General features: G+C 55.7%; 8 protein-coding genes and 1 non-coding gene across 9 annotated transcripts; 4 read left to right on the top strand and 5 right to left on the bottom strand.

Annotated features, from left to right (window-relative positions):
• Positions 1-1,367: 1,367 nt before the first annotated feature.
• BDZ83DRAFT_604408 (uncharacterized protein) lies at positions 1,368-2,134 on the bottom strand. Its single transcript, XM_060507271.1, has 3 exons — positions 2,114-2,134; positions 2,029-2,057; positions 1,368-1,976 (listed from the first exon to the last, which is right to left on the bottom strand). Exon 3 carries the CDS (start codon positions 1,664-1,666, stop codon positions 1,421-1,423), a length of 246 nt encoding a protein of 81 aa, XP_060369667.1. The 5' UTR covers positions 1,667-1,976; positions 2,029-2,057; positions 2,114-2,134; the 3' UTR covers positions 1,368-1,420.
• On the top strand, positions 1,840-5,254 carry BDZ83DRAFT_568056 (family 35 glycosyl hydrolase; the record flags this gene model as incomplete). Its single annotated transcript, XM_060504021.1, has 10 exons — positions 1,840-1,976; positions 2,029-2,057; positions 2,114-2,133; positions 2,187-2,230; positions 2,285-2,426; positions 2,474-2,626; positions 2,674-3,051; positions 3,102-3,216; positions 3,267-3,430; positions 3,476-5,254. The coding sequence occupies 10 exons, from the start codon at positions 1,840-1,842 to the stop codon at positions 5,252-5,254; spliced, it is 2,961 nt and encodes a 986-aa protein (XP_060369666.1).
• Positions 5,255-5,337: 83 nt separating this feature from the next.
• On the bottom strand, positions 5,338-6,532 carry BDZ83DRAFT_748014 (uncharacterized protein; the record flags this gene model as incomplete). The annotated part of the gene is made up of 2 exons (XM_060513550.1): positions 5,338-6,065; positions 6,142-6,532. 2 exons carry the CDS (start codon positions 6,530-6,532, stop codon positions 5,338-5,340), a joined length of 1,119 nt encoding a protein of 372 aa, XP_060369665.1.
• Positions 6,533-6,882: 350 nt separating this feature from the next.
• BDZ83DRAFT_604405 (uncharacterized protein) lies at positions 6,883-8,284 on the top strand. The gene is made up of 2 exons (XM_060507270.1): positions 6,883-7,600; positions 7,657-8,284. Exons 1-2 carry the CDS (start codon positions 7,110-7,112, stop codon positions 8,144-8,146), a joined length of 981 nt encoding a protein of 326 aa, XP_060369664.1. The 5' UTR covers positions 6,883-7,109; the 3' UTR covers positions 8,147-8,284.
• A 480-nt stretch (positions 8,285-8,764) lies between these two features.
• BDZ83DRAFT_716125 (major facilitator superfamily transporter) lies at positions 8,765-10,322 on the top strand (the record flags this gene model as incomplete). The annotated part of the gene is made up of 2 exons (XM_060511819.1): positions 8,765-9,018; positions 9,080-10,322. 2 exons carry the CDS (start codon positions 8,765-8,767, stop codon positions 10,320-10,322), a joined length of 1,497 nt encoding a protein of 498 aa, XP_060369663.1.
• Positions 10,323-10,418: 96 nt separating this feature from the next.
• Positions 10,419-12,646, bottom strand: BDZ83DRAFT_788632 (uncharacterized protein; the record flags this gene model as incomplete). Its single annotated transcript, XM_060515681.1, has 2 exons — positions 12,469-12,646; positions 10,419-12,396 (listed from the first exon to the last, which is right to left on the bottom strand). Exon 2 carries the CDS (start codon positions 12,384-12,386, stop codon positions 10,419-10,421), a length of 1,968 nt encoding a protein of 655 aa, XP_060369662.1. The 5' UTR covers positions 12,387-12,396; positions 12,469-12,646.
• Positions 12,647-13,607: 961 nt separating this feature from the next.
• Positions 13,608-13,689, bottom strand: BDZ83DRAFT_t42. The gene has a single exon. It is a non-coding gene; the product is annotated as a tRNA-Trp (tRNA).
• BDZ83DRAFT_604398 (uncharacterized protein) lies at positions 13,631-14,515 on the top strand. The gene has a single exon (XM_060507269.1). The coding sequence runs from the start codon at positions 13,934-13,936 to the stop codon at positions 14,315-14,317; it is 384 nt and encodes a 127-aa protein (XP_060369661.1). The 5' UTR covers positions 13,631-13,933; the 3' UTR covers positions 14,318-14,515.
• Positions 14,409-15,739, bottom strand: BDZ83DRAFT_12160 (uncharacterized protein). The gene is made up of 2 exons (XM_060501153.1): positions 15,307-15,739; positions 14,409-15,235 (listed from the first exon to the last, which is right to left on the bottom strand). Exons 1-2 carry the CDS (start codon positions 15,325-15,327, stop codon positions 14,501-14,503), a joined length of 756 nt encoding a protein of 251 aa, XP_060369660.1. The 5' UTR covers positions 15,328-15,739; the 3' UTR covers positions 14,409-14,500.
• Between the last annotated feature and the right edge of the window lie 8,877 nt (positions 15,740-24,616).

Raw genomic sequence — 24,616 nt, 5'->3', positions numbered from 1 at the left:
GCTGATACATCAGCCATGGTTCCATGAAGCTCCCAAACCTTGATAGCGAAGTGCCTGGACGGGCTTGGTCAGCCTAGGTCGTTTACATTTGCAGCATATGGGATGCTGGAGGGATGGAGTGTTGCTTGTAACTCAAGAAGACGGCCTCAGGGACTGAGCATGATGCAACGCTAAGTGAACCACACAGAGGAATTCTGCAAGACTGACCATGCGCGAGAATATCGTCCTACAGTCTACGACGCCGTCGGCCATTTTGCGAGTGTCCAGGGAGGATCGCTTTGCTAGCAGAGGTAACAGTGCATCGTGACGTTGGCTAGCAGAGAGATTGGCTCTTTCCAACCCTCCGACCGCAAATGACAAGACCTGGCGGAACGCTCGTCGGCATACGTTTTGGAAACCTCGCGGTTATGCTCGTGGACTGTTGCTCTGCATTCTGGCCTGGAATAGGACTCCAGCTGAAGACGTGAGCTCGACCGGCGCATCGACTGTTCCCTGCAGACCCCCAGTCTCTCCTTTAGACAGTCTTTCGGCCCGTCGGCTTGGAATGAAGCTGGGCGCAATTGTGCGCAGTTCGCCTTGGAAGTCGTGAATTCTGTTCCTCTCGTTCCAGCTGGACCAGAGCTCGAATGCTGGGCAGAGTCGTCTCCTGCACGGCCACTGCGCCTTCCATCAGGATGTGCTGTCGACTACTGCTTCCAGGAGGGCCGCGGCTTCGACAATGGAGCGATTGGTTCGGGTCGAGAAGCTCCCGCCATCGATGGACTTGGTTCAGAGGGCTCGCTGAGGTCTGAGAAGATGGTTTCTCTGCAGAGTCGTAACTAGGCGATGAGAGGCGTAGGCATCAAAATGTGGTTCCACAAGTGCTGTACAATTCGTAAGATGGATTCGAGAGTTTGATTTCAAAGCCAGATGCAAAGATGGCCAGCGCCTTTTGCCTAGGTCTGGTTATCGTCTGACGAGAGGATGGTCCCTCGAGGTAAGCCTAGGAGGAAGTTTTGAGCAGCCCCAAGTGCCATGATCGAACGCAATCCACAGAATCATCTCGTAATGCCCGACAAATGGCGGCAAGAAGTCTTACTGGCCCAGATACAGATATATGTGATGCACACGTACATGGGGGAATGATGAGAACTTGATGCTTGGGTTGCCCGGAAGGACCAGCCGAGAGACATCGGGGCGATGTCCCAAAAAGCTTGTCTGCGTGCTTTCCCGCATTCTGACAGGTACGCTTCCATTGGCATCTGGGGGAAAGCTCGGGTGGCCCCTCTGATCTCCAGCTGATCATTGGGCGACCCCGCAATCGACCAAACATTTCGGCCAAAGCAACGCCGAGCTTTCATCTTTTTTTCTCTAAGCCATGGTCCAAACGGGCAGCTCGACGTGGCATCTTCCCTTGCGCCGGATGCGTGCGGCTTGCCGTTTAATTACACTTGCAAGGCCCAGCGGAAGAATTGCGCGACAGTACGAGCGAGGCCACCACGGTTCCTGCGTTACTCTCACGCGAGACACGCAGCCTATGCAGTAAACGGCCGGGATACCCCGCAATGAAGTAATGACGGCCAGACCTAGAGCATCTGATTGCTGGAATCTCGAATGAACAGCTGGTGGTCTGCGCCTGTGGGGGGAAAGCCATGCAGCTCTTCGTGATGTCGCATTCGGTCCTCATTTCCGCGACTGGGATTGATGCCCGGCGGCCTGTGATTGACAGTGATGGACTCACGATCGTTTATCAGTCGGTTCGTTCCCGCGTGGTTCGCAGCATAGCAGATCTAGAATGCAACGCCATTCTCGCTCGATCCGCACATCTACGAATTTAGGACCTGCCAAGGTTGTGCTGTTATGCGTTTTCACCGGGCTTTGACGGCCTTGATATGGCTGTTTACGTCCGGGGCTTGGGCGACTGACAATGGCCTCACTGATGTGGTGTCGTGGGACAAGTACAGTCTCGTCATTAACGATACCCGGACGTACATCCTGTTCGTGTAGCCCCATCAATCGTCTATGGGTTTAGGTGTTGACTGATGATAGCTCTGCCGAATTTCACTACCAGAGAACGCGTAAGGAACCCCGACCTCGGGCATCGATTCGCAACTAACTCTTGACTCCCACACAGCCGTCCCCGAATTGTGGCCCGTGAGTTGAGCCTGTTGAGGACCTCCCTTCGCATACTAACCCTCGACGAAAAGGATATTCTGCAGAAATTCAAGGCCAATGGCTTCAATACCGTGAGGTGAGTGCCGTCTGTATGCAAACAAGACCCCAGAACGCTCACCGTACTTCTCAGCATCTACTTCTTCTGGTCGTACCACTCGGCTGCCGAGGGAGTCTACGACTTTGAGACGGCAGGCAAGAACATTCAACGACTATTCGATTACTGCAAAGAGGCTGGACTCTATGTGATTGCCAGAGCTGGACCCTACTGCAATGTGAGAACCTAGTTTGTTCGGCCATGTTGAGAGGCTGACACGTCCAGGCCGAAACCAATGGCGGCGGCCTCGCTCTCTGGGGCTCCGATGGGCGCTTCGGCAAGATCAGAACCTCTGACGAGCGGTACCAAGCCGGATGGCTCCCCTTCATCACGCAAGTGGGCAAGATTATTGCCGCGAACCAAATCACCAATGGCGGCGTAGGTTCCTTCATCCCCGTTCATCTACAACCCGCTAACAAGCCCAGCCCGTCATCCTGAACCAAGTCGAGAACGAGTACCAGGAGAGCGTCTACTCCCCCGACCACACCTCTGTCATCTACATGGAGCAGCTGAAAAAGGCATTCCACGACGCCGGCATCGTAGTGCCGTTGACGCACAACGAAAAGGGTATGCGTTCCCGGTCGTGGTCCACAGACTACAACAACGTCGGCGGCGCCGTCAACGTCTACGGACTCGACAGCTACCCAGGCGCCCTCTCCTGCACCGACCCAACGGTTGGCTTCAACGTTGTTCGGACCTACTTCCAGTGGTTCTCCAACTACTCCTTTACGCAGCCGAGCTACCTTGCCGAGTTTGAGGGCGGCTGGTTTTCCAACTGGGGAAGCCCGACTTTCTATGACCAGGTACGTGCTCTCTGAAATGTTGGAGGGTTGCGTGCTGACGTGCAGAACAGTGTGCTTCGGAGCATGACCCGGCATTTGCGGACGTTTACTACAAGAACAACATTGGCCAGCGCGTGACCCTGCTGAGCATCTACATGAGCTATGGTGGAACAAATTGGGGACACTGTGAGTCCTACATAAATAAGGACAAGCACTGCAGAGACTAATAAGAACAGCCGCCGCACCTCAGGTCTACACGAGTTACGACTACAGCGCCCCTCTCCGCGAGACCCGCGAGCAGTGGACCAAGCTCTTCCAGACGAAGCTCATCGGACTCTTCACCCGCGTCTCGTCGGATCTGCTCAAGGTTGAGATGATTGGGAACGGAACTGGCTACGGCGTAAGTCGCGCGGACACTCTATAATACCCCTGCTAACGCCCATAGCTCTCTTCATCCTCAGCCTTTAGCTGGGTTCTCCGTAATCCCGATACCCAGGCTGGCTTCACCGTTTTGCAGCAAGCCAGCACCAAGTCCATGACTCCCATCCAGTTCGATGTCACCCTCAACACGACAGCCGGACCCGTTACCGTCCCGAACGTCGTGCTCAACGGCCGCCAGAGCAAGATCCTCGTCACGGATTACGTCTTTGGAAAGCACACTCTGCTGTACGCCTCGGCGGATATTGCTACCTATGGCATCTTCGACACTGAGGTGCTCGTCTTTTACCTCCAAGAGAGTCAGACGGGAGAGTTCGCCTTCAAGGACGCAGGCGACCTCACATTTGAGGTGTTTGGCGATACGGACTTGCAGGAGACGACAAACGGTAACCATTCAGCTTTTACGTGGAAGCAGGTCGCCGGTTCCACAGTAGTCAAGTTCTCCAACGGCGCCCTCGTCTACCTCCTTGAGCAAAAGTCGGCGTGGCGTTTCTGGGCGCCCCCGACAACGTCAAACCCTACTGTAAAGCCCGACGAGCAGCTCTTCATCCAGGGTCCCTACCTTGTCAGAAGCGCCAGCATCTCTCACGGCGTCCTCCACGTCTCTGGTGACAGCGACAAGGCCACGACGATTGAGGCCTACGTCGGCAACAAGCCCATCGAGACCATTGACTGGAATGGCCTGCGCCTGGCCGCCACAAAGACTACGTACGGCTCCTTCACTGCTCAAATTCCCGGCGCCGAGGACCGTGCGGTGACCCTCCCCGAGCTGTCAAACTGGCGCGCCGCCGAAGCCCTTCCTGAAGCGGCGCCCAATTACGACGATTCCCGATGGACGGTCTGCAACAAGACGACGACGCCTAGCCCGTATGCTCCGATCACTCTACCGGTTCTCTACAGCTCCGATTATGGCTTCTACTCGGGTGCCAAGATCTACCGCGGTTACTTTGACGGCGCCAACGCCACCTCAGTCAATATCACGGCCTCGGGCGGTTTGGCGTTTGGATGGTCGGTTTGGGTGAATGGACAGTTCCTCGGCGGCGATGTTGGGTCCGCTTCGGCAACGACAACCAACAAGACCCTCACATTCCCTCGGTCCGCATTGGTTGAGAAGAACAACGTCGTCACGGTTGTGGTCGACTACCATGGCCACGACCAGGCCTCGACGGCCCAGGGTATCAATAACCCACGCGGCATCCTGGGCGCCCAGTTGCAGCCCGGCAGCACACGCACCAACACGGGCTTCAAGCTGTGGAAGCTGGCGGGCGCGGCTGGCGGCGAGGCCAACATCGATCCCGTCCGCGGACCCATGAACGAGGGCGGCCTCTACCCGGAGCGCCTGGGCTGGCACCTGCCCGGCTTTGCGCCCACCGGCTCCTCTTGGAAGCCCGAGTCCCCGCTCGTCGGTCTCTCCGGCGCGGGCATCCGCTTCTACGTCACGGATTTCACGCTCAACATTGACTCGGACCTGGACGCGCCGTTGGGTATCGAGTTCTCCGCGCCCGCGGGAACAGCGGCACGCGTCATGTTCTGGATCAACGGGTACCAGTACGGCAAATACGTCCCGCACATTGGCCCGCAGACACGGTTCCCCGTGCCGCCGGGTGTGCTCAACAACCGTGGCCGCAACACCCTGGCTGTCAGCCTGTGGGCGCAGACCGACGCGGGTGCCAAGTTGGACGGGCTGAAGCTGGTGCGGTACGGGCAGTATCAGACGGATTTCAAGTTCAACCGCGACTGGAGCTACCTCCAGCCCGGGTGGGAGGACAGGCAGGAATACGCTTAGTTTAATACATCATGGGCGACGTCGGCCGACGTGAGTAGATTTTTAGTTGTACATATTTTTATACACGCAACCCCGTGAAATATCTATTTCGATCGATTCAACTTCTTTCTGGCGATCGAGGCCTTTAGTATCCGCGTCCACTCCGAAGCGTGACGCTCCCAATAGGCTGCCCACTCCTTGTCCGGGGCGCAAAACTTGCGCCATTTCTCGCAATGGTCCACCAGCTTCTGGTAGGAACCGGGGATGCCCGCCCCGGCCGCCTTGAACAGCCATCCCCCTGCGCCCTTGTCATCCGGGTACATGTCAGCCAGGCGCGACCACCCCCGCGCGTAGCCCAGCTTTCCCAGGTAGAAAAAGGTGTCCTTGGCTTTCTCCTTCTCGCCGAGCCGTAGGTACGCGTCGCCCTGGCCCTCGAGCGCGGAGCACATCCAGTCAAAGTAGGCGGCGTCCTTGCCGAGCGCGAGGGCCTGCGTGAAGGCCTCGAGGGCGAGGTAGTCGTCGCGCTCCGTCTTGCGGTGGAGGTGGCGGAGGCCGGCGACGACCATGGCGTTTGCATCGCGGCCCGCTGCGATGAGGGCCAGGCACCGCGTGCGGGTGTGCTGCCAGCGCGGGTTGTCCCAGTCGTAGTAGTTTTTCTTGCCCTCGGCCCTGTAGAGGTGGCGGCCGAGGGTCAGGGCGGCCGGGTCATAGCCGAGGCCGGCGGCAGTCTCCATCATGTTGAACTGCAGGATGACTTCGGACTCGGAGCTGTTCTTCGTGAAGTAGAGGAGGCCGGCGGTCTCGTGGAGTTCGCCCGCCGTGATGTTGTTTTCTGCGGGGCTCGTTAGCATTGGCGCGCGAAGTAGTGAGCGAGTAAAGGGGGAAAGGGGGAAAGGGGGTGTGCTAACCTCTGACGAATGCCTTTTGCCAGTCCTGTGGTTTATCGGGCCGGGCGAGAGCCTTCATGTACTTCATGTAGACGTCGTAGGCCCGTTCCGGCGTGACGTTCATGTAGGAAAGCTCGCGGAGCAGAATCTTGAACTCGGTGAGAGATCGGGGCTCGAAGACGACGTCCCGGGGTTTTGGCTTCTCCTCTCTGGCGCTCGACTTTTTGAGGCCCGGAAGGGGCCGGAGTTTGCTCTTTGTCTTTAGCGTCCTCGTTGTCGTTGTCGGCGTCGTTGTTGGTGGTGATGACGGTACCGCAGGGGGCCATGGTAATGACACCGGCATGGAGAGGCCGGCTAGGAGATGCCTGCTGACGCCGCAGGTGCGGCCGGGAGCTGTTGCGAGGCGGAACATGGTTGGCGATGGTGTTGGGGGGAAGAGGTTCCCTCCGCGTCTAGTGTGTGAGATGAGACGAGATGTGGCGCGATCGCCGGTGATTCATCGGTTGTAGAAGTGCAACTCAATGCGCGTTTGAGAGTCTACAGGTATAAACCCAATGAATCAAATGAGCCAAGAAGTCGCTTTCACCCCCTTTTTTTGAGGACTCTTTGCCATGTCGTGAATTGAAGCTGATGAGGGTGAGTGAGAAGGTGAGAGTGAAGCTCCGGGGAAGCTCGAGTGAGGTCCACGCCAGTGAAGTGGGTCTACGACGACCAGCCAATCGAATCTCATCTGCTTGACGGCAGTCTCCACCTCGAAAAAAAAAGTTGCGACTACACCTTTTCGCGACGACATTTCATCGACATTTCACACTTCACTCATTACCTCACTGACAAAAGTTCACATTCCAACTCACCAACAATTGGTCGCCTTCTAACGGCATTTACTGTGTAACAAGCGACGCATCAACCTCTAATTTCAAAGGCGGATTCACGGCCAGCCGCTCACAACGAGCAACCGCCCCCGACAGATTCAAGGGTTCACATTCAAAATGGTTACCACACGGAACGGGAAGCGCACAGCCGCCGAGGCGCCCGCCGCAGCTGCGAACACCAAGAAGCAGAAACTCCCGGTCCGAGCAAAGGAGGGCAAGACGGCCGCCAGCAAAAAGGATGAGACCAGCCGGTCGTCCTCATCAAAAAAGAGGGCCTCCTTTGTCGTGGAGCTGAAATCGGAAGCAGGCGCGGCTGCGGGCGCGCAGGACGTCAAGGAAAAGCAGATCATCACAGGCGCCGAGCAGCCCGCGCCCAGGACGGACGGTGATGAGATTGGGGATTCTGATGCCTCGCCCGAGTCAGTTGGCGATGACGCGCATGATGCTGCGGAACAGCTTGCGGCGGAGGCCACGACGGCGCTCGTTGCCGAAGGAGGCGCCGACGACGACGATTCCGACTCGGATGCGGCGCCTGAGGCTGTTTCTACGTCCAAGGCTGCCGTGCAGGCCAAGAAGTCTGCGCAGGCTGCCAACAAGGCCATTGCAGAGTGAGTTTCGCTGCTATCTGTGAGTTGCCTTTCAGTGATTCTAACCAAAAGTGTAGACAACAAGCCAACCAGAAGCGCAAGCGCCAAGAGCGCAACGCCAGACTCCAAGAACAGGCCGCAGCGCGCAAGGCTCAGGAGGACGCGGCACCGGCGACGAAGTCGAGTGACGAAGAGGAGGAGGGCGAGGATCAGACCGAGACCCCGGCGCGGGAAGCTACCACCACAGGACGCCGGAAGAGGCTGGATCTCCCTTCGGAGCTCCCGGCCGAGTTTCTCGAGTCCGACTCGGAGGACGACGGCGAGAGCGACGGGGCGGGGGATCGCAAGCCCCGCAAGGCACGGAAGCTCGAGACGGCGGAGGCCCAGCTCCTGCGCGAGGCCCGCGCGCCCAGGGACGAGGTCGTTGGCACAACCGTGTTCCGGACCGTCAAGAAGGAGGACGAGAGGCTGGCGCCCAAGGCGCAGAAGTATTCTGTCAATGCGAAGAAGGCGTTACTGGCCCGCGGTAGGGCGCCGGTGAAGGCGCGCAGGGGGTTTTTGGTCTAGGATGTTGTAGCGAAGGGGATGTGGAAAGGCGCTGCTTAATTAATGGATGTCTAGGGACATGCTCCGGGGGCAATGGATGATATACAAAAGTTTTTGGGTTTGCGGTTCATCAAGCGGAGTCTATCTGCACATCTGTCCAAGTGAAGTTGCTCAATCGGCTCTGGGGTCTCGGGCCCGGCTCCGAACAACGGCGCTCATAGAACTGGTGTCTCCACTTTAGCCATCGGTCCAAACGCCTCAAAAGCTTAGCCTGGTCGACTGGCCGGATCGATTATCAGGGTTCTTTGTAAAGGACTCCACCCCAGAGCATAACCATCAGGAAAGCTGCAGAGACGGTAGCATTGCAGAGGAGGAGAACAGCTTGGATTGGACCATGTGCCATAGTGGGCTACCATTGCGCCATTGTTGCAATCCAACCAACGGCGCGGAGATTGGTCGAAACGGGTCAACGAATCATTAATTGCCAGGACTGATGCGATCCATACTGCGAGTGCCGATGACTCTGCGACCTCGCAGCAGGCTCAGGTCGTCGGCCATAAGAAGCATTTTCTTCTTTGGGGATGGACTCAGATCTGAACTTGGAACTGCTCTCCCTAGTCTGTGCTTGAAACAATGGCGATGGCTTCACTCGAGGAAAAGTCGCCTCCTGCGGTGGCCACTGACACAGCCAACACTCACGATGAAAGCCAGAATACATCCCGCGACGGCCCATGGATTCGTTTCATGACGGCGATCCGTTGGTACTCCAAAGACACGCCCAGCGAGGAGAAGAAACTTGTCCTCCGTCTGGACCTATTGATCCTCGTCTTTGGCTGTCTCTGCTTCTTCACAAAGTACCTCGACCAGTCCTCCCTGACCAATGCCTACGTCAGGTAACCTCTTCACTCCACATTGTACCCCTTTCTCAATACCCCAAGACTAACAGAGTCACAGCGGCATGAAGGAGGACCTCAACCTCCAAGGAAACGAGCTCAACTACATGACCATCGTCTTCTGGTCCTCGTACTGCACCTCCATGATCCCCGCCTGCTACTACCTAACCCGCTACCCCATCAACATCGTCCTCCCCATCCTCGAGATCGGCTGGGGTCTCTCCACCCTCGGCCTCGCCTGGGCGCGCAACGTGCAGACAGTCTACGCCATGCGCTTCTTCACCGGCCTCTTCGAGTCCTCCTCCTTCACCGGCATCATCTACGTCATCGGGTCCTGGTACAAGCCCGCCGAGGTTGGCCGCCGCGTCGCCCTCTTCTACGTCGCCGCGCCACTCGGCACAATGTTCGCCGGCTACCTCCAGGCCGCCGCCTACACCAACCTCCACCGCGCCCACGGCCTCGCCGGCTGGCGCTGGCTCTTCATCGTCGACGCCGTCATCACCATCCCCATCGCCCTCGTCGGCTTCTTCGTCTTCCCGGACGTCCCCGCACGGTCGAGGCCGAGACTGCTCCCGCCACGCCTCTACGCCATCGCGCGCGACCGCCTCCGGGGCCTGACGGCGCCGCCGCGGCTCAAGGTCTCGCGGGACATTTTCGGGCGCGTGTTCCGTCGCTGGCACTGGTACCTCTTCGTCGCGCAGTGGACCATCATGAACGAGAACCTGCAGCCCAGCGGATCTCCCTTCTCCCTCTACCTCAAGGCCTTTCCCGGAACCTACTCCGTGACGCGGATCAACACCCTGCCCACCGTCGCGACGGCCATCTCCGTCGTCTCGGCCTTTGCCGCGGGCGCCGTGGCCGATCGCACGGGCTGGTTCGCGGGGTTATCCATCGCCGCCACGGTGCCGTCACTAGTTGGCGTGATCCTACTTGTGGCGTGGGATGTCGGCGAGAGCGGTCGTCTGGCGGCGTTTATGCTCAACGGGTTCGAGGGCGCGATCCCCTCGCTGACGATGGCGTGGGCTACGATCACCATGGCCGGGGATGCCGAAGAGCGCGCTATTGTGACGGCGTCGATGAATGCCATTGGGCAGGCCATTGTTGCCTGGGCGCAGCTGCTGCAGTTCCCTGCTGTTGAGGCGCCGTACTTTCGGCGCGGGTTGAGGAGTGTTGTGGCGACGATGGTGGTGCAGTTCTTCATTACTGGTGCGATTTGGTTCTTGGTTAGGAGGGATCGAAGGAAGCAGAGGGATGCGGTGGAAGACACCGGGGAGCCGATCCAGGAGGCAAAGCAAGGGGTCTAGGAAAGTGTACACCGGTATGACTTATTGGACAAGGGATCTGGTGTACCGTACTTAGCATTGATCTGTAACTACGCACCATGGTATCGCGCGTATACATCAACGCGACCGAGCCTTCTTCTTGGGAGGAGACTCGATAATCTCCAGGTCAGAGTCGGGCTCCTCGAGGGCTCGCTCCTTTTCCTTCTTCCATTCCTTCATCTTGGCCTCTATGGCCCGTAGACAAGCCTCCTTCAGCTCCTCTCGATCCAGCCCGCCCACATCATCATGCTCATCTTCCCACCACTTGCGAAGCGTATCGCTCCAAGCCGCTCGGGACGTATACTGGGTCTTGTGTCCGCTCCTTTCCATCCAGTCCTTGATGCGCTCCACCACCATGTTGAATTGCGAGCACCGGGGCGCCAGTCTCTCAATCTGCTTCTCCAGCTCAGCCATTTCCTGGATGCGCATTTTGTCCCCCGCAAAGCTCTCTGTCACCGCGTTGCAGCCGTCGAAAGCGTTTCGAAGAGAGAAGCTGACGCCATCTTTATCGACCTTGGATGCCCAGCAGACAGCCATGTCGTAGGCCTGCAGCAGCCCAAGCCGGGAGAAGCGCAGCATGGACGCTGCCTTAGTCAGGCCAAGCACTAGCGTATGAACGGGCTCGCCGTCGGGTCGCTCTCGTTTGGTGAGGCTGATGGTGACATGTGGGTGGATGTAGTTTGCCAGAGGAAGTCGCTTGCCTGAATTTCCATTCGAGTTGTTGTCCTCCAGATCGTCAATCACATGAGCCTTGAGTTGGGCAATCGGAGGTATGGGAACCTCAAAGGGGTAGCCACCGACGCACTCTCTGTCTGGACACAGCGCCGCCCAGATTCGCTGGCGAACTCTGAGAGGTGTTGATGAAGCTATCGAGAATCTTTCATTGGTGCGAGGCTCCGGGGTGGCTGCCGGACGTTTGCGCTTTGGTGACGCTCGCTTCGTCTGTGATCCCTGAGTAGGCGGCAATGCAGGAATTATCACCATCTCCTCAGCGCGAGACTCCGGAGAAGTAAGCAGACGTATGTCGCTGTCTGATGATGAATCTTGCTTGGGCGGTGGCTGTCGCTTCGGTGTCTTGGATATAGTGGGCGGTGACTCTGTCTTCTGTGGTGACTCTGTCTTCTGTGGTGACTCTCTCTTTGGTGGTGACTCTCTCTTTGGTGGTGACTGCTTAGGTGTCTGTTCTTGCGGCGGCAGAGACTGAGATTGACCTGCTGCCCGAATTTCTGCTTGATCTCTGAGTTCCCTGAGAAAAGTCACATCATCCACACCGCCAGGCTTGTCGTGAAGAAGGAAGTCGCCGAATGCTCGAGCCCATGCGCTGCTTTCCTTCGCAAAGGCCGCTGGATATATACTCCCGGCCCTGAGTACTCTCAGTCTCCGTAGCGTCTGACCATCGTTGTATTTTCCTTCATTCGTCTGCCTCATCATCATCTCAAATGCCAAGGTGTACTCGGCGTTGTGCTTCTGATCGTTCTCCCATGGGTTGGACGCACATGTATGTACCCGACCCACCAGATTCTTCGTGTCATGACTATCATGAGGACAGTCGGGAATAGTAAAGTCGACGCGGTGCTTAATTTCAACAAGAGATTCGGTTGACTTGTCATAGAATCTACCGATTTCGGCGATTTCCCGAAAATCGCGTGAGCCTGGCAATAAATGTGGTTTCCTGTTCAGACTTCTGGTGAATGAACGGGACCACGGATATCCGTATCCATCATCTGGAAACCCCAAAACAAGTATCCAGATGTCTATGGCCGTGTGTATTAGAGGCATGTTGCGGCGCCGCCGAACGAGCCATTCCATATGGTGTTGTAGCAGCTCGTCACCACCAGCAGGCAGTAGCTTGCAGTCATCGTAGAAATGGTTGGTAGTGTTGCACATCGGACATCCCTTCATGTATCCATGTTTTAGGGTGTTGGAGCCCATTTGAGAACAGTCTGCGAGCTCGTGACCCAGCTGCTTGCATCTGCCACAGGAGATGCTTGACTTCGTATCCTCACCATGGCCAGCATCGTCGGGGTGATCGCCGTCGTCAGGCATCGTTGTGAATCTAGGAAGAAGGTCAGCGATCTTTCCTAGAAGATGAAACAGTCGCGGGAATGTAGACAAGAACTCGACTTACCTTGACTAGAGGTTCCAGCCTTCCAAGTGGTATCTGCAGTTTCGGTCGCGAAGGAGACAGAGGCAAACGAATTGGGGAGCGTCGATGTGCTGAAATCAGGGCAGAGGAGTGGGATTGAGGACTGGAAGTAAGAAGAAGAAGTTGTTGCTTTGTATAAAGGTCTTCCTGAGAAGTGAAAATTTGAAAGAAGGTAAAAGGTGAAAGGTTTAGAGGTAGGAGGGCATGTCCCTGGCGGCTCACGAAAAGGAAGGAGCAACCCTCAGCCACCTTCCTTCCGAGAAGGTTGACTTCACTTCCCATCGCCAGTGAATCATCAAACCCATGCCCCCTAAAAATTCAAAGCTAGAAACTGAGCTGTCAACTTGGAATCCCGCCGTCTCTCAACGGAACCCAGTCGACTCATCAAGTGCGGGAAAGCAGTTGGGTATATTCCCACTGCATCTGATAGAAGACGCCTGAGAAGCTTCGGAGATGCCAGAGGCTTCAATCTCGAGAGCAGATTACTCCTATACAATACCTGCCCTTGTTCTTGACCATTGTTGAGGCTCGCCAATCTCAATGCAGGTACTGCGTCGCCCTGCTTAGGGGAAGGTCGTAGCGCGAGAAGGACACAAGGCTGTCAATAGATACCCTCTAATGAAGCAGGACGTCTGGGCTCATGCAGTAGTATCAAGCTGTTCATTCACGTCTAGCAGCAGTTCTTGCCAGAGGTCAGGCACTCTGCCCGCTTCGTGTTGGTGACTCAATGCCGGAGTCAGTTGAGGACAGTCTGACAACGTTATAAGAACAAGGTAGGAAAATGAGCGGGACTCAGGCATCATTTTCATAGCAGCTCAGTCCTTGATGAGCTTCTTCAAGCAAATCTCATTCTGAATGGACTCCATCACATGCTCATGAATGAACCAGGCAGACAAATAGTATCTTTCTCATTCACAGCAAAGATGGGGGTCTGCATGGAAAAGAAGGAATCGGATTACACTTTCACTTTCACGCCCGCGGTCACTGACCGTCCTCATCTCACTCGCATCACACCCCATAGCTCTCAAACACCGCAAAATTCATCCTCAAGCTCACTACAACTCAGAAGAAACAAACATTACCGAAAATGACAAGAAACACAAAAAGAATGCGTGAGGCATTGAACCACACCCGATTTGAACGGATAACCTTTCGATTGAGCCACTGCTGGAGTCGAACGCGCTACCGTTGCGCCAGCGGTCCTATTGGATGATGACTATGGAGGTGTCAAAGTATAACATCTATCGTGCGCTTAGCCATCTCAGCGATAGCCCGCCTGATTGGCTGCACAGGAATAACTGCCCCCATACCACCTTGCTTTAAGCATTGCGGAATGGGCCGACGCATGTTCTCACTTCAGCGCTCACACACAACTCCGGGCCCTCCCACACACAGTCCAGTCTGAGAAGGAGAGTCATGATGCTGCAGGAACCGCACCACCGCCAACATGACTTCCAGAGCGGAGCAAGGTGGGCTCGTGACGACCCTCCCTCGCCTCGTGAGAACCAAGAAATCAAGGACACCACATGCAGAACGTGTGTCTCGCCATGCGAGACAAGCGCGCTTGCCATCCCCAGACGCCCATAGGGGCCCTCTTGCCCATCCTGTGAGTAGCAAGTACCGTAGATCAGCGTTCTCTGGTGGCCCAAAGCCGGAGAGCCGCGAGTCGACGACGGCAACCCTAATGCGCCAGACCTTGCGGACCCTGACCGCGCAACATAGTGTCAGAGAGAAAGAGACCTCTACGCCGAAGCCGGGTCACGGCGTTAAGTGCGTGGAGATACTTTCTGCGGCAGGCAGGGGAGGTTGTTGCAACAGGACTGGGTCTTAATGGTCCTCTGATAACACCCATCCAAACGCTTCCGAGGGTCGACGCCGCTTGCTGCCCCTCGTTTTCTCTTCTCTTTTCGCATGCATCCGGTACATATGGTGACATCGGTCTGTTGCCCTGTACTGTGAACGAGAGAGAGAGAGAGAGAGAGAGCACAGACTTTTGAAACAAAAATTCCCTTCTTCACCTTCTGTATCCGTCCCATATGGGAATGAATCGGCCGCCGCGATAAGAGGATTCGCCGCTTGTGGCGCCCTGCTCGTGTCTGTGAGCTCGATTTGACGACTTTGACAGAACTCGTACAGCGGGCTGCGCGGCCGTCCAGAAGCAGCCCGCTCGTCTGTGCGACAAGGTTACCTGATCAGCATGTCGTCTGATCCAAGAGGCGCCATCAGTGACTTGCCTGACACAGCGGATCTCCCAAACGCGCGCAACAATATGGGATGCCTCGACCATCGAGCATACTTGCGTACATACTTGCGTACCCCGCCCTTGAACGAGCCGGAAAGACGAGATGGCCCTGGGCCAACGGAAGCGTATTAAGGCAGAACCTCGGCGCGGATGATGGATCTGCGCTGGGGGATTGGTCTGAGGAGTGGTTTCCCCGACACCAGGATGGGCCGTCTTGGACATGTTTGAAAATAAGTGTGAAACACTCCAATCGTGTGGGACGCGATCAAGATCCAACGCTGGACTGCATGAGCCCTGGCCAAGTCGTCGATTTGGAATGGGCAACATGTTTCGCCGCTCACTCGCCGTCATCCGACCAAGGCAGGTCGCAGAGGATGAAGCCGTATCTGCAGCCCCAAGGCCCCTTCTTACCACTCCCAAGTCGGAGTGTGATGATCCTCCAGGTTGGACGGAGATCGGCTTGAAGTCGATCCCACACGATGCCGCCGAATCGCTCCCGGAATCCCGCTGCGTGCCGTCTTCTCAGCCGATGCTGTCCGTCTCAAGAAGCCACCGCGTCACCCCGTATGTCAACTCACTTCATTGGCAGTATACTGCATCTGCCTTCCTCAACCGGACGAGCATGATACATCTTGTGGTCGCTCGGCTTTTCCGATAAGCTTGGCCATTTTGGTGTGGATGGCCGAGTCAGCCAACAAGACTTGTTCCACGGACAATTGCACGCTGTGGTTGCATGGGACCCGCTTCATCCCATTTCTGCACTGGTCTCTGGTAGATTCTGCGGGTTGGGCCTTTCGGATCCGACTTGTGGATGAACAGACACAGCATGAAGACGGTCAATTACCCGTTTGATCGACACCCGCAGCGGAAGACGCAAGACTGACTCAACGGCAGTGGAAGCACGAGAAACCACGTGTAGACTAGGCAAAACGTTAATTGAGGTCGCGAGCCGTTGATGAGGGCAAGTGGCTGCGGACAAGACAGCGCTAGAGCGGTAGATGGCGTTCTTCTAGAACTATATCGGCAGATACTCCGGGCCTGTCCGAAGTAGGCTGGCGATCGACATCACCAACGCACGCCCCGTCAACGACGGACTGGTGACGAGGCGGCAGTAGTCGGATAGCTTGTCGCTTGACAAGTTGCCAACGACCATACAGACCGCCTTGTGCCGTTCAGGCCAGCGAGCTATTCAACTAGCCACATGAGCCTCTCGTGTTTGAAGGAACGTTGAGAACGCCATCGGTCGACGTCGTCACACGTCGTGAAGCCAGCAACTGGCAATACGAGCCAACCCCGGCCTGTCCACCTTGGGCATGAGTGTTTGAGGTTGGCACTGACGCTGAGCAGAATTCCCAAGACCGCGGTTGAGGATGCCTGGTCCGCCTGTCCAGCTATTGAAACCTCCTTGATAGAATCTGTCCTTATCAGAACCACCCGATGATGTGTCGCAAGCATGTTGGCAATTCACATCTCAGGATCGGTCTGGCTTTTTTCGAGCTCGACACTAGCGCGTTCTGGACCGTCTGATGTGTCCGATGAGATGTCTTTATTCCCTTTCCAAGTCGACCCGAATGTCTGATAAGCTCTAGAAGTTGACTGGCGTTCGCGAAGCATGTTCGGGGGGCTTGCAGCGCGGAGACGAGCCGCAGGAATGGTGAGACGTGAATCAGTCTTGGCTCCGTCCCAAAACATGGCAATCCAAGCTCCAGTTTTTCCATCATCTCTCCTGCACGCCACATATCCTGGGGTACCTGCCACTGTAGAGGCGTCTGTTTGCATTGCCGATGTCTTGCTAAACCGTTGACGGATAAAAAGATGCACAAGTCGGTCCTGCAAGAGTCTAGGAAAGGTAGTCTAGGCACCTTGCTATAGCCGGCAGTCCAACCAGAGGTGTTATGACTTGAGCCGGCAGAGTCGAGACTGAAGATGAATGTAGTCGACTATCTGCATAGGGACCGCATGGTCGCAGCCACTCACACCTACCGAGGGGGCCCGTGCGAGACAGGTCTTCAACGAGAGAGTTGGTACTGCAGCTCGGTTGAGTTGGGTTGTGATCTACAAGGCTTGACACGGTGCAAAGTCAGTCGCCGCACACTTCAATAACTGCAACGTTCAACGACGATTACAATACCCGGCAGTCACCGCCCTTTTGGCGAGACTTGGGCCAGGCCTGGGGCGGTTTTCGCCTATTCTCCGTATGCCTCCTAGCGATGCCTTCACGAAACGCCCAGAGACGGCATTTTGAACCAGGCCACACGTGGCGCAGGGGGTGTGAAAATCGGACCTGGCTGAGCACTCGCCGCACAGCTCACGTCAATCGTTACTGGACTGAGCAATCACGTCGCCAGACCTGGGGATATCTTCAATCCTTTGCGTGAGTGAGACACACCAGGGGTTGCACCCTGGCCCGAATGCACCGTCCCGCCAGCAAAACGCACCGTGGCTGGAGTCTTGGACGGGACGCTTGAATAAACCAGCCGAGCCGTTCGTACGCCCTGAAAGTGGACGTCGGCCATCCGGGCGAATGGGTCTCGCGGCACGCCCGGCCGCTTCACGGCAAGACAGGGGCCCGATCTGGTTCTGGATGGTGATGTGCTGAACTGGCAGGGCATCGAAACTTGTCTAGGAGATGGACGAGCACACCACCGATGCAGTTGACAAGTCGGTGACAGAGAAAAAGGAAGCGCACTTGTCGAGAGTTCATTGTGAACGCAGTTTCCTTCTTCCTGATCGGTCCTGTGGGCTAAATCGGGATGCATGTCCGTATCGCTGCAAGACTGGCGGCGAACCATAATAAAACTTTGATATCGTTACGTATCCATTTTCTTTCTCAGGGTGCTGGTCGACTTGACGCCAGCCAACGATCCCGGCGACCGCCGACGCGCATCTTCTTGAGCTTTGGCTACGCGGGAGCGAGGCCGTTGACGCCGTCCTTCTTTGGACACAATTTGCCTCTGTAATGCGGAAGCTCGTGATGCAATATAGAACGTGGCTGCGCCCGGCCAAGCTAGGTCGTCGCTAGCTGGATCCGTATCTTCTCGCGATTCATCAATTGCAAAGACAGGGCCGTGCCAGCGAGACGGGACTCTCGAATGGTGATCGCGAGCTGTTAGCTTGGAGATTCGGCGGCGGTCGCTACTCCTCTCTGGTCTTTGGACAATTTCCGATTCGGCCCCCGTTTTGTGCAATGAGCCGGACCGGGATCCTCCTCCTATTGCTACAAGGAAGACTCTGCCAGCAAAATGCTTCGGTTGCAAGTCAGCGATGGACAATTGCCCCCCCTGTTTTGCCAGTGATGTAACTTCAAAGAGGGACTCCCTGGTAATTCGATATGGAGAATGCTCCCACTATGACTTGTATGCCGCTGTACGAAGTACGCTGCAGCAGAACCTACATACCTCCCGGACACGCTGGTATCTGTGAGAGATCTGAGCTACTGAGCAAAGCTACCATTACACGACAGCAGGTACTGACTTTCGTGCGTAATCAAATCGACGGCCGAGGGGCATTTCGTGCGATTCGGGTCGGCTCAGCGAGGCCCCATGTTGGCCCACAGGCTGGTTACAGCAGCAAGAATCTGGGCAAGGCAGGGCGGCGACCCCTCGTCGACGGGGAATTTGATGCACATATCCGTCCCCACGAGCTAATTAAGCGTCCCCTTTATTGTGCGTCGGTCATGTTACGGCAGACCGTCTTGTCCGACGGTTACGCAGCAGTTTCGGTCCGTATTGACAGATACCGACCAGACGCTCGCGGATGAGCATGAAGAGGCATTAGCCGAAGAAAGAAAGCGCTGCAACGACCCGAATGTCTTCAGATGAGCACATTGCCGAATGAATGCATCTGCTGGCCGGCTGTTGGTTTCAACAAAGTGGTTGGTCAGAGTCCGTATTACTTAACAGCTGCCCGTTTCACCAACGCTCCCGCCAACCATGTGTGTAGCCAGTCGATTGGAACGATCTTGCTCCCTGATAACAACTACATCGTGGATCCCTAGGATAACGAGATACTTGGGCTGTAGAGGCGCTGCAGACCTAGCGCCACTCGTGCAGCAACGGCGCCTTAGCGTCAACTGTTCTAGGCACGCTAGCCTGGCTTCTGGAAACAGCCTGGTCCTCGTTGGAAAGCCGCAACGTATCGTCCATTGGTGTGACTGTCAACCAACCGGCATCCTCTGTATGGATGAGTGATCTCGGCCGCGTTGGCTGGGAAGTTGTTGGTCTCAAAGTACGTGTCGCTGTGCCCCTCGAGTATTGGCAACGATGTAGCAACTTGCTCGGGACGTCGTGAGAAACGGGTGACGGATTAATATCGCGGCAGAGTATATGGTTGCGCTCCGGCTCCTGAGTTGTCCGTTAGTCATTCCGATAAGCATCACGGGTACCAAGATGGGGACGTTTTGGTAGTGGGCGATCCCTTGATGCCACCTCAGGCCACATAGTCTCACTCTCAACGGCAGGGTTTGCTCTGTCAAGCAGCGACCATTTCGAGCAATAACCACTTACTATTGAAATGCTCACTTCCGAGTTCAACCCACGTAAAGGCACGATTGCCTGCGCCTAGGGTGAGCAGGCAGAAGAAGGTTTGAACCAGACCAGGTACGGATACGTCGTAGGGGTCCTATTGGGGTTGGCTTTTGGATTCTTCAGTGAGATTTCGGCTCCCAGGCCCTTCCATGCCACGTGCCGTGTGGCTGGCAGTACAGAGCGGGCGGTCGACCCTGGTGTCCCCCCTGCCAATCGTGCCATTTCGACGGTATTTCCAAAGTACGAAGGTCAAATGTCCCAACGGCATGGGAAACGAGATGAGCCTTTGTTGCCATCTCATGGCGGAGAATGCCTGCATCGGGGTTGTGTTGGATTCTGTTGGATTCTACGGCGTAAGCCGAAGCAGGCACATGCGGCGTGTATCACATCCCGCGTGTCAACGAGCTCGACACCCTCTTCTGCGGCCTGCGGCCTAGTGCTTCACTGAAAGAATAGGTTGTTTAGCATAGCCATCGCAAGCTCATCATCACTAGAGAAGAGCCTCCAATGAGCGGCGTGTGTGCTTGGGCGGACGGGAGCCATCAGGGATGACATCCAGAGGAGGGACGGGAAGACCCAATCGAAATGGAGGGACTGGGTAACCGAATGACGACGGCGGTTTGCATAGTGCTTCCGCTGACGACGATGCTTCCTGAGCCGAGACGGTTGGGCATTTCTGTTTCGAAGCAAATGGTGGCTGAATGTGAGCCGCGAACCAAGTTGGCAGCGGCCAATCTAACCCAAGCAGTTCAGCGCAGTGTATCTGTAGTCTTGTGGACGATGGGTGATTGGATTCTCTGATGGTTAGTGTTTGTCATTGGCGTAATGAGGCAAACTTGTCGACATCTGGCTGCTGGCCATGGCCGTCGCTGACAAGAATAGAGTCGTAGTGTAGTGGGATCCCTTGTCTAGTGCTACAGAAGGAGAGGGGGTGGGTCCCTACGAGGAGGGAGGAGCTCTGGCGTGTCCGAACTTTATGAAGCGGTGTCCCAGATTTCCAAGTATCGACGGCTTCATTTTGATCAACCCCAATCCAGGACACCACGACGAATGGTGGATGTATTGGGACGGAGGTGGGTGGGTGGCATTTGTTGCATGCCAGGGTCCAAAAAGAAAGAGCGAAAAAGAGCACTGAGAGAGAAAGTGACTGAGAGGAAGGAACCCAGACGGCCGTTTCCTTCCATTTGGAGAGACCCACTTGCTGGGTTCAAGGAAGAAGGAAGGAACTTTGGACCGGGGCAAGAAAAAACACCCATTTTCTCGAACGGGGTCCATCGGCGGGGCAGGTCGGCAGGGAAGAGGCTGTGGGAAGAGGCCGGTTCGGGGGCTCCCTGATCCTGCCGGAGCAGTGCGACTGGCTGAGAATGGCAGGCGTGGAAATTCGAACCTGCCATCCGGTGGCCCAAAGCCCTGGCCAGTGGAGGCGATTGAGTCGCGGGTACATGATCACACGCAGAGTAAGGCTTGCAGAGGGAGGTACCTTACCTGGCGGGGCAGGATCTACTTTCCAAGCATGGAAGAGCAGGAGGCAGGAGCAGCATTACCCGTAGGAGCAGGAACAAGTGTCGAGAGTCAAGACGGCCCGGTCTAAGGTGTGTGGGATGTTGGCAAGAGGTTTCGAGCAGACGTTGGCAGCAAAGAGGGAAACATTGCAAGGCGGTGGATGTTGTGCCAATAGAGAGACCATTTTGGGGTGTTGAAGCTGGCTGCGGGAAACACAAGGTGTCCGCCATGGATTGCTCACGGTGATGAAATATGGGTGCCGATATTGCTGCAAACCTCGGGCACCCACAAACATGACCCGGCACCCAGCGAGACCCCTCGCAAAAAGTAAGTAGGCTTAGCCATGGAGGGGCAAACCGTTGACAAGCAATGCAATAAACAAGTCCTTGCGTTTTTTACCCACGCACGCCGAGAAGCCCTTGGGTTGGACCAAGGTAACTCGAGTTGTGGTCACTGGTGACGGGGAACCATCAGAGATGCAATGCACAGCACAGGCACCTCTGTACTGCGTAGTGCGTACGGATACACACACTGCGCTGCTGGCTGCTGGCTGCTGGCTGCTAGCTGCTGCATAAGGCACCTAGCTCGACGGACAATCCGCGCAGGGTCATGTACCGTTTAAAATGATGAGAGTACCAAGCATATACCGCATCTAGCGTGGACGACCCATGGGAAGACGGGGTAGATTTTCGTATCCGGCCCGGGGTCTGCTAGTATAACGCATGGATCTCTCGCCAAAGTCTGTCTCTCTCTCTTTTCCTGTGCAGGGTTGACACGGTCAATAACCAGAAATGAACTTGACAGGCCGCATCCAAAAAGGAAAAAACAGAAAGAGGCTGACGTGCAAGATGGCGAGAGGAAAAGGGAAACAAAAGAAAAAAGGGAGCCAAGGAGGCGAAAAGTGCATCACCGCCATGCCCATGCAAAGTGGACTTTTGCTCGTATGGGAAAGTCGATCTGCCCCGTTTGGTTTGGCTGTCAATCAGCTCTGCAATGCATAACGCAGCACTGAGTCTCGACATGGCGGGCACGGAAGCGGCCAACAACGACGAAAATGATGATGGTGCAGGAGCATCGTGGGAGGCGAGGTTAGCCAGATGAAAATCTAATAAAACCGCAAGTCTTTGAGCGGGGCCCAGATTCTCTCATCTGTTGTTTCTGTCTTGATCAAGGCGATCAATGTTTAGCATCTGTATTGATTCAAAGTCGGCATATCCCCTATTGATCCATTCTGGCGCGTTTTATTGCCACCAAGATGAAGAGTTATGACCATTTTAGTGCTACCTAGGAAATAAGACTTGCCGTCTGTCGCTTAATCCAGCTCTGAGCGTGGTGGCATCACTAGCTCTTAACAAGACACCACAATTGACCAACGCCTCCTATTTTTTCTTCTTAATTCTCCGTGACGGACACCATCTGTCTGCCTTGTGCAGATTGGATTGGATCGGTCATCTCCCCCTGGAACCACCACAACCGTCTCGACGGATCTGGGTCATCTGTATTCTGTACCACAGTACTCCGTAGTGTATCCGTGTTCTTACGAATCAACGAGACGGGGCCCAATGGCAATTGCCAACAGCAATCCGAACCTGAGCTTCGAGGCTTCAGCTGCTCCATCCATACTTCGTACCCAAGGTACGTTGTGGCATCGGCCCCACGACTTCAGTCTTGAGAGTCTGTTCTCAGTGCGCAAGGCCATCATCTGGGCGTATGGCGTACCTCGCTCCAAAAGCCCGCGCGTCCATGCTGCACGGCACATGCAAAAGCCGCAAGACCGCCATCGCCTTCACACGGTCTGGGCTGGCCATCTGATCTCTACCTTACCTGACCTACTACTGTCGTACGTAGTGTACATGTATGTTTTGCGCAGCGCCTCCATGACTCCCCCACCACATCTCCCGCTTCTGTTCCGCTGAGCAAACAAACAAGCCCAATTCGCATTAAAGACAACGCGAACTTGGCCATTCTAGAAGAACGGATTGGGCCAACTGGGGCACGTACCAAGTGACCAACTCCTTTCGAATCGCTTTCTCCCCAATATACGTTTCCCAGGGGGTCTTCGGAGTACCTACAGCTACACATTGTGAACCTGAGATAGGAGTCAGAAAAGAGAGTAACTAGCGAGGAGGGGTGGGAACCAGCCGAAGCTACCTACCCTACCTAGGCCGTTGTTAGCCCCAGGAACCCTGCCCCTCAATGTACCATCGCGGCCTCCTTAAGTAGTTTACCCTGATCTTATTACAGAGTACGTAGGTACATCACGGACCTTGTACCTGAGAAAGGCCGTCGACCTCACACCAAGAATTCAGAGTCTTGGACGAGCGATCCCCATCCAGCCATCCACCTGCAAGTCCACCCACGCTAGGTTACCGTACCTACATACATGACATGGTACCTACAGTGCAGTGCACCGCATGCTCTCTCAGTCTCTAGACTCTCGCTGCAAGCCCAGGGCTTCTATCTCGCGCTGCTCTCTTCCTAGGATTGGGATTGCCAGGGCCAGAGGTACAGGTACAGAGGTGCAGAGGTACAGGGACCAGGTCCAGGTTTAGCCGAACAAAGAAAAGGGAAAACGTGCAGAGGTCCCCACCAGCAAGACGCCTCTCTTACTGCTTTCTCTCTCTTCCCCTTCCACGTCCCTCTTCCTCCCCGTCAGTCACGTCTTGCACACACCTCACACACTCTCTTCCTCTCGACTGTGACTGCAAAGGTATATACTTGGTCCCTTCCCCATTTTCCGCCTTCCTTGCCAGACGCAGTATACCGTGCTGGCGGGCGCTCCCGACAAGACAAACCCAAACCTCTCCGTTTATCGTCTTTCTTTGTCGACTTGCTCCTCGATAGGAAGCGGAAGCCACTGGACGTCTTTCCCAATTGCGGCCCTGAATCAAACGGCGCAGACCAACGACCGCTACCAAAGGGGGGAAAAGCAACGCTACTTTTACTCTCTCTAATCTTACCTAAGGGTAGGCTAGTAGTTCTCCGACACCAATCGACTAATTCTTGTTACGACCGAGACAAGACGACGCATCATCCCATCCCACACTCGCACACACACACACACACACACACACACACACACACACACACACACACACACACACACACACACACACACACACACCCCGACGCCTGAGAAAGTAGAAAAAAACAAGGACAGGAGAGCCACGCCATCGTCCTGCCATCCCCAAAACATACCGGGACCTGTCGAACCTTGAACTTGCGACGACGCGCGAAGCTGCCGCAAACGTGCACTTGCACCTACCTGTACACGCATCTGCCCAGCAACCCAATTCCTGCTGAACTCCGACGGCCTCGAACTTTTTGTTCCTTCTCCCCTTCTTCGGCCGATCTCTGGATTGCAGTTTATCCGTCCTCCCGTCACCAACTCTCACACCACCCTTTTTCGACACCCTGCAATCATGCATGTTCAGCCTGCTTTCCATCCGAGCCAGCATTGTTGATACAACCATTTGAAACACCCTGCCAGGCTTCCCAGGTCCTTGTGTGACAACCCGTCACAGCCACATACCCGGGACCGACCTCTGCCTTCTTGTTCGCTTTCCTGTTGGCATTACCAGTCACACGGGTGGATCCCAGATCCTCATCGCCTATACCGTCCCTATTCTGATATCACCTTTCCAATTCTTAAAATATACTTCACGCCCAGCCCTCTCCTACATTACGAGGTGCTCCACGATTTGACGATTCGCGCCCTCCGATTCGAACGATCTTTCACCCTTTTACGGCACGTTTGCCTCCCCGCTGCCGACCTCACCTGATCGCGCAGTCTCGGACGCGGCGCTTTCCTAATGTTCAGTCGGTCTCGGAAGGGTTCGAAAGGGTTCGGCTTTGGATC

Source organism: Colletotrichum acutatum, assembly GCF_030867785.1.
Source record: "Colletotrichum acutatum strain CBS 112980 chromosome Unknown BDZ83scaffold_10, whole genome shotgun sequence".
Taxonomy (NCBI): Eukaryota; Fungi; Ascomycota; class Sordariomycetes; order Glomerellales; family Glomerellaceae; genus Colletotrichum; species Colletotrichum acutatum.
The sequence above is the reverse complement of the archived record's forward strand: the minus strand, read 5'-3'. Positions and strand labels throughout refer to the sequence as shown.

Excerpts from the sequence above, each read along its gene's own strand:
- BDZ83DRAFT_604408 (XM_060507271.1), bottom strand. The coding sequence starts at position 1,666 with ATGAGGACCGAATGCGACATCACGAAGAGCTGCATGGCTTTCCCCCCA.
- BDZ83DRAFT_604405 (XM_060507270.1), top strand. The coding sequence starts at position 7,110 with ATGGTTACCACACGGAACGGGAAGCGCACAGCCGCCGAGGCGCCCGCC. Across the intron at positions 7,601-7,656 it reads GCCAACAAGGCCATTGCAGA|ACAACAAGCCAACCAGAAGC; the intron begins GTGAGTTTCGCT and ends CCAAAAGTGTAG.
- BDZ83DRAFT_604398 (XM_060507269.1), top strand. The coding sequence starts at position 13,934 with ATGACTTCCAGAGCGGAGCAAGGTGGGCTCGTGACGACCCTCCCTCGC.
- BDZ83DRAFT_12160 (XM_060501153.1), bottom strand. The coding sequence starts at position 15,327 with ATGCAGTATACTGCCAATGAA. Across the intron at positions 15,236-15,306 it reads TGCAGTATACTGCCAATGAA|CGGGATTCCGGGAGCGATTC; the intron begins GTGAGTTGACAT and ends GACGGCACGCAG.